The following is a 14,974-nucleotide window of genomic DNA, read 5'->3' as shown; positions in this document are numbered from 1 at the left end:
GGAATATCTGGGTGGGCCCCATGTCCTTAAATCACAAGGGTCTTTAAAAGTGGAAGAGGGAGGCAGAAGGTCAGATGGAGACTTGATGACAGAGGTCAGTATAATGCAACGTGTGGACTTGGCCCACAACTGCTGGATCTGAGGTGCAAAAGGGTCTAAGAACCAAGGAGAGCTGAGCTCTAGAGGATGGAAAAGGCAATGGATCCTGTCCTACAGCCTCCAGAAACACAGTCCTGCTAACACCTTAATTTTAACTGAGACCCACTTTGAGACCCCTGACCTACATAACTATAATAAATCTGTGTTGTGCTTTAAATGAAACAAGTGGTAGAGATGGAGACCTGAGTAGGGTAATGACTAACATTTAAACTGAGACCTGAAGCAACTCAATCAGCCAAGCCACATGCAGGCGAAGGGCGTTGTAGGCCTGCTAAAGGTCTGCCTCTTGCACACGTGCTCAAGGGGTCATCTTACCTGATAATTCTCTGCCTTTCTTCTCCCACCCCTCCCCTTACTGAAATCCCACTGTTTGGAGGCAGCAAGGATGTACTCACAACTATTTTTCCCTTCTGCTAGGCATCCTGTGTGCTTCTGGGATGGAAAGCTGTCACTCCCATTCCCAATCGGGTGCAAAAGGATCAGGTCTGAACATGATTTTATCCCTCAGACGACCTAAAGTGGGTCTCACACCAAAATTTGTTCAAACTGAGCAAAGCTTAAAAAACAAAAAACCCATTTTGAGGGTGGGGCAGATTCGGATTTGTTCCAGGCTTCACGTGGGCTGGTACCATTAGAACAGGTATTTACCTTGCTGACCAAGGTGGGAAAATTAAAGACAATTTGCCTAAATTGCTAATGGGAGAAGCTAGTACTTGAACCGGGAAGTCTCCCTCTTAAATACTACCCTGGGGCTCCTTAAGTAGGTACTTAATTTCTCAACCAGTTAGCCAGTACCACCTGTGACTTTAGAAGTCTTCCAGAGTCTACAGCATATTTCTGGGGTGCACAAACTAAATGAATTTACAGACATGTGTGAGAAAATCGATTGCCATTACCAATTTCTGTGTTGTTTCCTAAAACTAACCCGAGAAGGTACTTGGTTTTCCTTCAGCAACTCTACCATGACCCTTCTTACACCACAAATATCCCTGAGATATTGGTTTTACTGATGCTATGTCCCAGGGTGTCAAAAAGACAACTCAGAATTTCATCAAAGCCCAGTAAACCAGCGTAAAGACTTCTTTGTATTCCTGACACCTTCTGCTGGTGGTGAAACTTAAGACTTAGAAAATTAGAACACCATATGGTATTTTGGTAAGCATGGTGACATTTTCTGAATGCTAAATTGTTTGATAAACAAAAGGGGGGGATTTAAAATTGGAGAACAGAGAACAGGGACTAAAAAACCATTACAAGACAGAGCCTTATTTCATTCAGGCAACAAAATCCTGCTGAGAACTAACCTGTCACTAAAAGCCTCTCATCAAGATTACCTTCCTCGGCACCACTTTGGCGAGCACTCCTTTAACCTGGTAGCCTGAACATCAGTTGCTCATTTTGTGAGATTGTGAAGTTCAACATTTACTTCCATCACCAAAACACTGCCACACAAAGGGAACACAGAAGGGAAGGTTTTTTATTTTCTTAAAGCTTCAGACACTTTAAGATATTCATTGTTCCTGGATGACTAGATACTGTAATCTTTTGCTTTCGTTTCCCACCTCATACTACTCTAATCCTTTCCAACAGACACTTGATAGATTATCATTAATGTAGTTTACAATGATTACCTTTAAGTCCATTATGGACTAACAGACAAATGTCTTGTTTTGCCTGTGAACTTCTACAGAGCCTCTCATTTAAGCAGTCATATTCACCTGTGGGCACTTCCACTCACTTATGCAAGACATATTAGGTGTTGTATGTGCTGAGTACTGTTCCAGGTGTTGACTGCATCAATACACTTACAAATCCCTGCCTTCACAGAGCATCCTAGAAGGGAGTGGGTGGGCAAATGATTTTCAAGAGAAGACACTAATTCAAGTTTGGGAAAGGGCCCCAGATCCTGCATTTCTAACAAAATCCCAAGTGAGGCCACTAGTCCCCTATCAGGGAAAATGACCCAGCGAGTGAAAATCAATGTAGTTACGAGGGGGCGCCTGGGTGGCTCAGTCAGTTTGAGCAGGACTTCAGCTCAGGTCATGATTCCATGGTTCACAAGCTCGAGCCCCACATCAGGCTGTGCAGACAGCTGAGAGCCTGCTTCACATTCTGCCTCCCTCTCTCTCCTCCCCTCCCCTCTCAAAAATAAACATAAAAAAATGTAGTTGAGAACTAGTTTCATCTACTATTTGTGCAGACTGGAAACAGTTATCATGTGGCCAGATGAAAGGGTTTTTCCAAGCTAAGGGAAGAGCAAGCGCAAAGTCCATGAAGAAAGTCAGCCATCAGGATGCTCAGAGAGTTGAGTAAGGATGAAGGGAGGCAGAGCACTTTAAGGTCTTTGCACAAAGATGATTAATGAGTGAGCTGGGGGCTTAAGTTCCACATTTTAAAAGTAGCCTCTACAATGTTATCATTAACAGTAAAGAATAGAATTCATTCAGAAATGTTCAGAAAATGAATGGCAGAAACTACATCTTTTCCATGTAAACCTAGAATTTTATAGATCAAAGAACATGAGATGGCACAAATTTGACAATTCTTTGGAGGGCTAGGAAATCATTTGTCAAGAATGATCTGTAGACCAGTGTGAATACAAACTTCAACCCCCAAGGAGATCCAAAAACAACTGCATAGTTGGCTTATCACTGGGGCAGAAAGGGGTTACTATTTACTACAGAGTTGGAAGGAAAATCCTATGGATTCAGAAGCAAATGTAAGATTGGCACCAGCTAAAAGGCTTATGCCAAGCAAAATAGCCATAAAACCTGTATGAAACACAAAATGTACATTCTCTATTCCTATTTAGTCTCACCTCCATACAAATTCCGAGGTACTGCTTTGATGTGCTGCATTCATATGGCTCATCATGTTTACTTTACATAGACCAAAACCAACCAGTTTCTCAAAATGCTGGTCTTCCTAGCATCCAGCCCTACTCGCTTTCTAGACTGTTATACACCTGAATTCATGTTTTTATTTTGAAAACCCACCTGTGGTTAAGAACCTGATCTCAACATGTAACCACTCTAGATTCCAGTAGTGTTCACTGAACATGGCCCTTGCATTGAATCTGTTGAGGAATGTAACTGGACTTTTAAGGTACCTAATAGTTCAAGAAGCATACATCCTCAACCTGAATATTAAGTAATTTTCATCCACTCTTGCCAATCCCAGCTTCCTGTATGTCTATATTCCCATACAAATAACACCTCAACCAAGTAAAGGAAAATGATTCCTTTAATCAGTGGAACTTAAGAACCTTTTAATGTCTTTAGGTCTTTTAGTCTAAGTTCAAGTGAACATTATAGTTTCTGTAACAATTTCATAGAATACATACATCTTATAAACAAGCATGTAAACAGGTATGTACTCATCTTCTTTTACTAAGCGTACATACTCTTAAGTTTAGGCATGCAGTTATTAATAATGGAAACATTGCACTGAATATATTTGGCACCACTTGCCATCAACCCCAGGATTTTTTGTTTTTACCTCTATGCCATAAATACTTGCCCCATTAATGACTAAACCTGTATTTACATTGCCAATTTAGTTACTTTTTCAAGTACTCAAAACTGCACAGGGATGGAATTTCTGCTTTTAGAATTGCTTTACTGGCCACAAGCAAAATATCTTAAAAATATTAAATTTCATCTTATTATAAAAACACTACAATTTGGACAAATTGCTGAAGATCTTAATTTGGTTTAAGTATAATACAAACCCATTAAAAAACATTCAACCCTGTCATCAAATATTTAGATATTTACTAAAAAGCAGTTTAAGACTACACACTTTGGCTTCCTCTCTTAAATTTCAATGTATCAATAGGTCAAAAACAAAAACAAAACTATTAACATGTGGACAAGATCCCAATAAGTACAAAATAAAGATGCTTCCTACTTAAATTAACAAGTTAACTAGCTGGATTTTAAGTGCCTATGATCTGTGATTGGAAAAAAAAAAATTGTACTTGGGAGCCCCGAGCAGAATTTAATATACTAGGAACCCAAATCTCCAAATCAAGCAAATTCAAATGTGATTTAAGCATTGTCAGATTCAAAATAGTAGAGGATAACCTTTTTTTTTTTTTAATCGACTAATTGACCTCGGTTTTAATCCAGACTCCACTGGTCTTAGATCTTTGCAAATAAATACTGTTGATCTCACTTCCTCATCTGTAAAACTAAGACACAAATGCTGCCATAGATACTACAAATGCTTTAGTAAACAAATAGAGGCAGTACATTCACCTCAGGACCCGTCTCCACTTCCCAACTATCTTAAATTGATAAGCAAAGATGTTTGGATCAATTTATAATAACAAACAACACCAGAGAAACTGCCACAACTAAGAATGACCTTAAAATTTTTATTTTAATATGCTCATTCTGGACAATTTCTTAACAAACAGTCTGAAAATATGGAACTTTATTTGTTTACATTAAACGCACCAAACAACTCAAACAGCATGACTAAATTGCAAATACAGAAGTCGGCCTCTGAATGCTATGCCTGCTCAAATTACTGGAATTAAGCCTTAACAATTTTCCTACTGTCTTAAAATTCATGGGATACATCCATCTGAGTTATCCTTTAAAACTCTTTAGGAATATTACATCTGGAACTGAACTTATAAAAACAGAAAACTATATTAATTCAGACTTTAAAAACAATGTAGGCTAAACAACCTCTAAGGCAAAGGATAATCTGCAAAGACTCAATTAGACATGATGATCTTATTTTTAGTTGGACACCAAATACTGGCCTTTGCATACTTGTGCTCTCCTTACCTTTACTACTCAGCCGAAAGGCTAGTTTTCTAATGCTAGACAACTACACCATAGTTGTCAACTTCTAACAGAACAATATTTCACTAAATACATAATAAACTTTAACATAATACTGAATTGTTCTCCAGGCAATTGCAGGTTGCATTTTGTCAGGAATCATTCTGTAGGGCTCTTCAAACTACAGGGAAAAACCCAACTCTGGCTTGTTCTGTTTAGACTGGTCTGCCTGTAAAATGAAGATCTCAAAGTTTTTAGTAAAATCACCACTACTTTGCAGTTTTGAAAATTCATAAAGCTGTAAGTGCTTTCCTTTTAAACACAGGCTAAGAATCATACATGTATAACATGCAAAAAAATAGAAAAACTTATTTTTCCTGAAAATAATCTTAAAGCTATCAAAACTCAAGCAATAGTACCCTAATACTCAATTCTTAACAAGGTTAAAATACAAAAAAGGTTAGAGCTTCCCCCCTCCCCGGTCAATTAGAGAGAAGGCAGGCAATTATGAGCTATAATCAAGGTGTTCAAATTATTTGTATCTCAAAATGGCTAATTATATTTAGATGGCTTTTTGTTAGTGCTACTTGAAAACTATGTTGTATTGTTTAAGAAAATCTTAACAGAATCCTGAACATAAACTTTGCCACGCATTTTAAAACCAGAAACAAATAAAATGCAATTCCTAGTGAACTCTAGACAACCTCAGCCCTACTGCCAACCTCACAAGAAAACAGCCACCAAACAAGTTAATAAATGTGTGTGTTAAGTCTAGTTACAGTCCAATTGAGTTCTGAACACAAATACTACAAAGGTTCAGCATCTAGGGAGAAAAGTTAACCATTTAAGATTTTATTTAAAATCTGACTTCCATTTTAGCATGTAAAGAAATCCTCTAAATGTCTTATCACTATTCTATGTTAAATAGTAATGCTAAAAGCTTTAAAATGAAATTATATGGTTTGGTGGAGTAAACATCACTTTTTTCACTAATCACCATGGCACATCTTTCTGGAGACTACTATAACCCATGCTAACCTTATGGGGCTTTAAAAACATTTAAAGCAGTATTTGTCATTAAATGATCAAAACAAAACCACTTTAAGGTTTTCAATTCAAAAGGTTTAAGAACTCAAAGGACAATTAGATCCTCATTTTATTAATCGTTGCACAATTCTTTGTATTTTCTCTCTGAAAAGTTACCTTTTAATAATCACTCCAGAACTATGAAACTCTTACCTTTCTATTCAGGGATCCATGATTAAACTCTAAGTTTCTTTAAAAAGGGATACATTAGCAGTTAAGCTTTCCATGTTCAGATTTTACATAATCTATTTTATAACACGGTATAATAAATAAGTTATGGCAAATTTACTCCATATTACAGCTTTCCTTCAAAATTTAGCTTGGATCCAATTTTAACAACGGATCCTTTAAAACCTGATTATTCTCAAGTTAACCCACATTCTTCTACAAGGTGAAAACACAGGCTAGACACAAACACATGAAAGAAAAGGCAGAAATGTTGAATAAAATACTGTTACTGCCACTTCTTAGGTTCCACTCCAGTGACTTGAAGTCACATATGCCTAGACCAACTATCAATGCTGCAAAAGTCCGGTTTATGAAGGGAGAAGTACTAATAGTATTACAGCATTAGAGCAAACCTAACTCCAGACTCCCAGCCTACACTCTTGGCATGAGACATGTCCACACACACATACTTGTCACTCTGCTTAGCATCAGTGTGTCTTCTTTTTAACTCCTGTTTTTTAAGTTCCAGAAAGTTAACAACAGTCTAAGGACCACTAACTGTTTATACAGCACAGATAATTACTAAGAAAACTAGTATGTAACCAGTTAACAGTTATACATTAAGAACACCAGTACTGGTAAAAGAGTATTTGATTACTAGAAACAAGACAACCTCCCCTCCCCAAATGTCAATTAACATGCTTAAAAAGCAACCAAACCCCACAACTTTCTTAATACATTGCTTTAAACAGAGTGTTTTCACCAAATTTAAATAAACAATGCACAAGCAATGCAATTATTAACTTTTGGATGAAGACAGTGCAAATACCAACTCTAAAAAAGCAAAAAGGCATCTCCCAACTTCACAAATTATCATACATTTATTAAAATAAATTTCCTTCACAGACACGATTAAAATCAAATACTTAATAAATCTATTCCAATATAGTAAAAACTTATAATCCTGACATGCAACCTCAGAATGTTTTAGCACAAAATTATGACAAAACTTCAGTTTAAGAAACAGAAAGTTGTATAGATGAATTTCAAAATTAAAATTACAAAGGTTTTAAAAACACTTTACATTTCTGGAACGTTTAAAGTGGAAGTCGCATCTTCAGTAATATTTAATTTTCAAAATCTTCTGGTCACAATCCCCACCAAACTCAACAGGCCGGGACAAGTGCAATACCATACAGAAACACAGCATTGCAACCGATCCCAACCTGTGTAGAAAGGGGTTTGATTTTCCCTTACTTTTCTACAGACTTTTCACTACCACAGTCAGTTTTGCATGGATTTGCACAGCAGAATATCACACAGCTGGATGCAAACCTGCAAAACTAACCATAGAAGAGTGTTCAGTAACTGGACAGTTTGACTGGGCGACAGGCCGAGGCTGGAGTTCTACAGCTAGCAGTACTTTAAGTGCTCATAATGCAGTAGATAACTAAACACTACCTGCACTATAAGCACTTTAGTGCTACAGAAGCTGTCACATCAGATACACCAGGCAGATTCTACATCGACACAATAAAAGTACACAAAATTAGTAAAAATCACTTGAAGGAAATAGCAGGCCACCATCAGTTTTGCATAGATTTGCACAACTACATTCTTCTTGTAGTGCAACTATGCAAAACTAACAGAGGACTGCAAACAAAAAGTATTAAAACACCTATATACTTGCTTGGCTTGGATTATTGGATGAAAACATAACTTCTTATGCCAGAAGGAGCACTTAGGGCAGTAGATGCTAATCTACTTCACTATCTGCACTAGATGCACCTTAGAACAAAAAGCACTCAACACCAGCAGGCCCTGCACTTTAAAGCCCACCTTGGCTTCCCGAGGCAGCTGTCACCATAATGCTACAAGTGCCTTCACTGCAGTAGATGCACATATCACTACCTGCACTGTAAGCACTTTGACATTATTCTGACTGGTCACAATCTTCAGTCTCACAAGGTGATGTTCTCTTTATTCCTGCTAAATTTGAAATAAATAATTAGAAGAACACCTCAAACTTTTAAGGGCTAGAAAACATACAAAATTCAGCACAATTCCTAATGGGGAAGAGAAAATGAGTTTATCTCAAACCTGCGAATTTCATTCACAAGCACATTTACACCTTAAAAGTAGAAAAAAAATCTTTTTCACAAGACAATCTTAACCATCTAATACTGTCAAAGAAATTGGTGGCTCTTCCTTTACCTGGAGGTTCCCAAAGACATACTCAAAAAAAAAAAAAAAAAAAAAAATCAAGATTAGACTGCATATGAATGAGAATTAACAGGTCAATTTGATTCATACATGTACCTTTTTAGAGGAAATCTTCATATCCATGTGGCAAAACATTTTTTTCTTCTGGCTTCCAATTAGCAAATACTTGGCAAATCAATTAACAAAATTACCTTTCAGACTACATTTCAAGTGTTATTAGCTTGTTATAGAACTTAAATATCCTGTTTAAATTGTTTTGAACCTTGAAAACTTACTCCAAATTAGATCTACTTTATCACCCAACTTAAAGCAGTTCTAAAATTACATTTTATAAACTGCATACCAGTTTCCAAAGATTTTTATGGTATTTGCATTGTACTTTAACTTAAAAATTAGCTGGCCACAGAGTTAATTTTTTGGAAAAGGTAAGTGAACAAAATACAAGATACCTATTTCACTATTTGAAAACCCAATCCCATTTTACTCAAATGATTAAAATAAAAAAATTGTTTTAAAGAAAAAGTTAACCAAAAAGAATTAGAATACACTTACCCACTAGGGAAAACTTTCTTCTTGCAAGTATCCTTAGAAAAGCTTTTGGTGCAGTTAGGTCCACGTGTATGACTGGGTTGGGGGGTGGGGAGACAGGGATAAAAGACAAACATATTTGCTGAAAATTATTATCACCCTCCAAACCCATACTTAAATTTAAATTTGCTTATTTCTAACGCTCTTGTATCAATTAGTTACATTCATTTGCCAAAACGAGGATAACATAGCCAAGCAACACTGGCAATGTTTAAAAGACCAACAATGTATAGAAGTGTAAACGTGTAAGAAAATAAAGTTGAAAAACCCACAGGTATTAAATTCATGTCTTATTTAAAAAGATCCTGAAATACTCCAGTATGATCCACAGCAATCCTTTACTGTACAGTTCTAATGAGAGGGAAAAGCAGCAGCAGCAAAGGGACTATTCTTTACCACCCCTCCCCCATCCAAGACCTCGTGGCTGCAAGCCGGGATAAAGAGTTGTTTCCTCAAGTGATGTGGTCGGATGGCATGTTGGTAATTTTTTCTTTTGGCGATACTGCAGGAAAGAGTCTGCCTTCTCCAGTTCCCGTCCCCTTTGCTCCGGCTAAGGAGTAGAAAAGGGAGCAAGAATGCTCGAGACTGCAAAGTGCCCGCCTCGCTCATGGAGCCCGGGCCGGCAGCACATGTCGCACAAGGGGGTGCATGGCCCTGCGGTTTCGCGAGCGGCCGCCAGGGGGCGGTGGGTCAGAGTCGGGCCCTGCCGGACGCGGCAACCCCCCCCACCCCGTTTCCCGGCGGCAGCCGCGCGGCGACCGGCGGCGCCGAGGCCCGAGCGCGGCGGGGACGCGGGCGCGCCGCCCCTCCTTTGTGTCCCCCGCCCCCCCCCCAGCCCGGCCCAGAGGGGCGGGGGCTCCGCGACTGCGGTGCCCGTCGCACGCGGCCCGAGGCCTAAGCCGGGAACAATCGGCGGCGGCGCGCAGTCGCCGCCATGTCCCCCGCCCTCACCCCCGCGCAGCCCGCCCCGCAGGAATATGGCGGCGCGGCCGCCGCTCCCGCCGAGCCGGGCCGGCCCTCCCGCGCCGCGCTCCCCGCCAGCGGGCGGGCAAAGGCGGCTCCACGCCGTCACCGAGGCCGGCCAGGGCCTGCTCCGCGGGCCACGGCCCGGGAAGTTGCGAGCCCCACCCGGGACTGCCCACGCGGGTTAACAAAGCCCACGCGGAGTGGGGGTGGCGTCCAGGCCGCGCCGCCCCGAGCTCCCGCGCCCTCCGCCCACCCTCGCGCGTACAAAGTTTGGGGGCCCGCGGGCTCCCGCCCACGCCACGCCGCCCGCCAGCGCGCAGGTACCTCGTGGGCGCGCCCCCTCCCGGCCCGCGGCCTGCCCCATGTGCCGCTGCCGCCGCCGCTTTGTTCTGGAGGCGCTTTAACTCTCGCCCCCAGGAGAAACTTTCCCTTCCCGGGGACCCCGCGCCCCGCGTGCACCCCGAGCCCTGGAAGGGGCGCGGGCCTCGCGCGTACCCTCCCTGAGGGGCCATTGTGTGCGCCGCGCGCCCACCCGCCCGCCGGGGCCGGCCCAGGCAGGGTCCGCGCGGGTCCCGGGCGCGGCCGCCTCGCGCACGCCGCCCCCTCCCACCCTCCCTTCCCCGGCCCTGCCCTGCCCCTCCGCCAGCCCGCAAGCAAGCGAGGGGGCAGCGAGTCGCCGCTGCCACACGCAGGGGCGGCCAACGGCCCGAGACCCGCCCCGGCCCCCGGCCACGCCGCCGCCGCCACGCTGCCCCGGGCCATTCCGCCCCACCCGCCCGCCCGCCCTCCCTCCGGACTGGGGCCGCACACAACAGGTTTCACTCACTCGGCGGAGGGGCGGGCAGACTCACCAGGAGGAGTAGCCGCCACCATCTTCGCCTCGCCCGCCGCGGGCTCTCGCTCCCGCCTCCCCACCCGCCTCCGCTTTACTACGACCGGAGGCCCCAGGCCGGGGGTGCGGCCGGCCGACCGGCCGGCCCCGCCAAGGAGCTTCGCGAGGGGCGCGAGCCGCGACTACGCGGCGGGGGTCGTCCCCACCCCCTCGGCCTCGCCCGAGGGCGCGAAGTGGCGCGAAGGCGCAGGTCGGGCGGCGACGGCAGCACCTCGAAGGGCCATGTGGGTGAATGAAGGGCGGCGGCTCCCGCCTCAACGTAAATACGGACAAGCCCCACTCCCTCATTAGCATAAAAAACAAAGTACTTCCGACCTCCCCGCCCGCCCGCCAATCACCGCAGGCCCCGCCCACGGCGGCTCGGCTCGGCGGCCGGGAGAGCGGGAGCTGGGAGCAGCTCGCGGCGCAGCGCTGCCTTTCCCCGGCCGCGCTTCCCCGCAGCCCGCCCACCGCCGTCCGCCTCGCGGAGCGCCTCGCCCGGACACCTCGCGCCACGCCTCCGGCACGCCCTCCGTTAACAAGCTCTGCGCGCGTGCAGACCCCCGCGAGCCGCACACCCTCCTGGAAGCGCACGCTTCCTGCGGCTTCCTGAGAGCTGTGCTCTCCCTGGGACTCGACGTGTACGCGATGTGATTACTGTTTATTACTTTCCTTGCCCACGATGGGTCTCGGTGGTAATTAGGGGCCTGCTTCATGCCAACATGAACCAAAGATAAATAAAACCCAGTGACTTACTCTCACATTGAAACCGGATTACTGCGTGCACAGATCGTTTTAGAACAGAGATAAATGCATTACACCCGGGACTCATGAATGCACACATCGTTGAAGTGTTCCCTTAACCCGGCCGTGTGTAAACCAAAACGCATGCCCGAGCAGAGGTTTCGCAGCTGCAGTACCTGATCCTCCTCTCATACCCCGCTGCACTTAGTAAGAACACTTGGCTCCCCTGTGCAAATAGTAGAGCTCGGAAAGAACCTCATCAACAACCATAAAGCTGAGAAAAGGAGCCCACTCAGGAGCACGTCCTTCTACACATTGTGGTTTAGGAAATTCCAGAATTCTCGGAAACAATTGTCAAAAGAAGTGAGGTTTCATAACATTTACTACAAATACAGTAATTTTAAATTGGTTTTAAATAATCCAGTAAGTATTTGGTGGAAAGCACATAACCACTATTTCGTGATTTTACAAGCCAACTGGAAACACCATATTACCAGAAGATGTCTATAATGTCCAAATGTTAAAATATTCGACATTCAAATTTGATGATATTGCTAATATTTACTATCTTTATGACTCATTTTGTCATGCTTTGCTTAAATTGTCAGACTAGAGATGATATAAAAAGTAAAGGATTAACTCTTCTTTTTGCTAGTCTTTTATACGAAGGACATTTTTTTCTATATATTTTTGCTTTACAAATCCAAATAAATGGCCAAATCTGAAATTTTACAATATTTAGTCTTTCTATAATGGTCATTTATGAGACTTTCAAAGGGGGAAAACTTATTGCTAATTTTATTTAAAGTCTGTATTTACATTACTTTTGGCCAGGATTGACAGACATATCAATTTCTTTTTCTTTAAAACTTCTTCTTCTGCTTTAAGTTAGAATGGCTGGGAGGAGGAGTGCTGTGAGTGTTCATAACACTCTCTGAATCATGGGAAATCCCACCTGTACACAGGTTTCTTAGCAGGAGAGAGTTATTTATCTCAATTTTTTTTCCAATTAAAGTCAACACTGCAATACTCCTGTGTTTAAAAAGCTCTTTTTTAGACATCTAACAATATTTCTGTGGAAATCTAACATACAAGTAAGTATTTTCTGTGATTACAGTTTGCGAGATTTAATTCTTGATGTATATACATTTTTACGATAATCAGAATTTTGGAAGATGTAAATTCATTTAAACCAACTTACTTGGAAATCCCAGAAAGTTTCACAATTAGTAGATTGCATTTTATTTTTAAGGGGTTCACTTACACTTCCTTTCAAAATTAAGAAACAAATTATGAGTATAATTAGAATAATTGAAAACTTTTCAATCCCAATGAATTTAAAGATTACCAACTTTGTATTGTTTTAAGTCATTACTAACTAAAAACTCATCCTTCTCAATTTTAGGGGCCACACCTAGGGCCACAGCTAGGTATACTTATCACTAAAGTAAAGATTTTGTGGTTATGATTTTGAAGATCAGAAAAAATTTCTGAACTGCTAACAAATGCCTTCTGCAACCAAGAAATGTAAAAACAAAGCTATCTGAAATGCCAAAGTAGACACACAGTCTTCTCAAGTTAACTAAAACAGACGGTACTGTTTTACACAATCCAGAACTTTTTAGATGATTTGAAAAGCTCAATTCAACATGAGAACATTTGCATTAACTTTGTACATTATATATAACAAGTAGTAGAGAAATATTTGTATTTTTTACTTTTCATCCAGATGTTTCAGTCTTATAGGTGTTATGAGTTGAAAACATGTGAAAAGTTCTGATCTTGTAACATTCAGAATTTTATTCCCTATTTTTTGCTATTTGGCTACATCAGCCAGACTTAATTGTATTGAATTTTTGAAAGAGAAATTCAGTTTAAATATTGTTTTGTAGCATGATTACAGGATTTTAAGAAACTAATGAAGCAATAATCCCATTCACATTAGAGATGTGAAAACTCAAGAATGGTGCAGGAATGCAAGACAAATACAATTATCTGTTATTTTAAACCTGTATCTCTGTATAATTTGAATAGTAATTTGGAGATTGCCTGTAACTTGGCTCTTGCAATTAAGTATATTTCATATTTTGGCAATTTGGCATTTTTAATATAGATTCCTACAGTAATTTATATTTTCTTATAGTATTCGAATTTTAAGGGAAAAGGAGATATATTTAAACATCACTTTGACTTTGGAAAATTAACAGGTTTTATAAATCAAGAACATTTTGAACTCTTTTATAAGGTAGCAAAAAGGGATCAGTGATACAAATTTATTGATGACGTTTTGGATTTTTACAATATGTATTTGTAAATGTTTGAAAATGCATAGTCTAGTCTTAACCACATTAATCATGTTTTATATTTAGGATTTTAAAGATATTCAATCCAAGTTAACAATCATCTATTAAGTATCTGCTATTCTCTGGGTACTGGTCAACATTTTAATAAGGACTAAGACAGAGCCTATGCTTATGAAAAGTTTAAGAATTATAGTATATTACAGATTATCATTAATATTTCACAAATAAACCAAAAGATTTAGGTCTTCAGGCTTTTATTTGTTCCTTCCAATGTCTAATAAAGTAATCCCACTGATGTCAGGTTATCTTATTTCCTTAGTTGAGAATTTAGAATATCTGTACTCCATATATGTTATTTGATAATCACACATAACATGAATATATGGATTATTTGCTACAAATGGCATTCCAAGGTGCTGTTGATGACAATAGATTTATAGTGAACACAAAGATCATGATCATTTAACCTGATAGTTCCATTTATGGTTTTGAAATTAAGAAAATACAAATTATAGAGGGAAAAATCAATGTGTGTGGTTTTGAATAAAGAAGCAATTTGAAGAAAGTCCTTTTTTTTTTTTTTTTTTTTTTGGTATCCTTGAAAGTGTCACAGTGGTACTCTGTAGAATCAGATGGGAGTAACTGATTATTATTTAATTAAGAAAACTAGGGGCGTCTTCGTGGCTCAGTCGGTTAAGCATCTGACTTTGGCTCAGGTCATGATCTTACGGTTTGTGAGTTCGAGCCCTGCATCAGGCTCTGTGCTGACAGCTCAGAGCCTGGAGACTGCTTCGGATTCTGTGTCTTGCTCTCTCTCTGCCCCTCCCCTGCTCGTGCTCTGTCTCTCTCTGTCTCAAAAAGTAAATAAAATATTACAAAAATTAAAAAAAAAGAAAACTAGATATACTAGGTACTATTTGTCACAATAAAGAGACAGTCTCTACTCTTAAAGAGATTTGGTGTGCACTTATGGTTATCAATATATGTAAACTGTATGGCTTTCAGAAACAGATAATATATATCTAAAAATTTTTTTTAAACATTTATTCATTTATGAGAGACAGAGAGCA

General features: G+C 41.0%; 1 protein-coding gene across 1 annotated transcript; it reads right to left on the bottom strand.

Moving 5' to 3' along the window:
* Positions 1-4,523: 4,523 nt before the first annotated feature.
* Positions 4,524-11,747, bottom strand: LOC113600833 (uncharacterized). Its single transcript, XM_053216260.1, has 4 exons — positions 11,679-11,747; positions 10,838-11,484; positions 8,985-9,056; positions 4,524-8,198 (listed from the first exon to the last, which is right to left on the bottom strand). The coding sequence occupies exons 1-4, from the start codon at positions 11,745-11,747 to the stop codon at positions 8,171-8,173; spliced, it is 816 nt and encodes a 271-aa protein (XP_053072235.1). The 3' UTR covers positions 4,524-8,170.
* Positions 11,748-14,974: the final 3,227 nt, after the last annotated feature.

This window comes from Acinonyx jubatus, chromosome A1 (assembly GCF_027475565.1).
Source record: "Acinonyx jubatus isolate Ajub_Pintada_27869175 chromosome A1, VMU_Ajub_asm_v1.0, whole genome shotgun sequence".
NCBI lineage: Eukaryota > Metazoa > Chordata > Mammalia > Carnivora > Felidae > Acinonyx > Acinonyx jubatus.
Note: the sequence above shows the minus strand (reverse complement) of the source record. Positions and strands in the feature narration are given on the sequence as shown.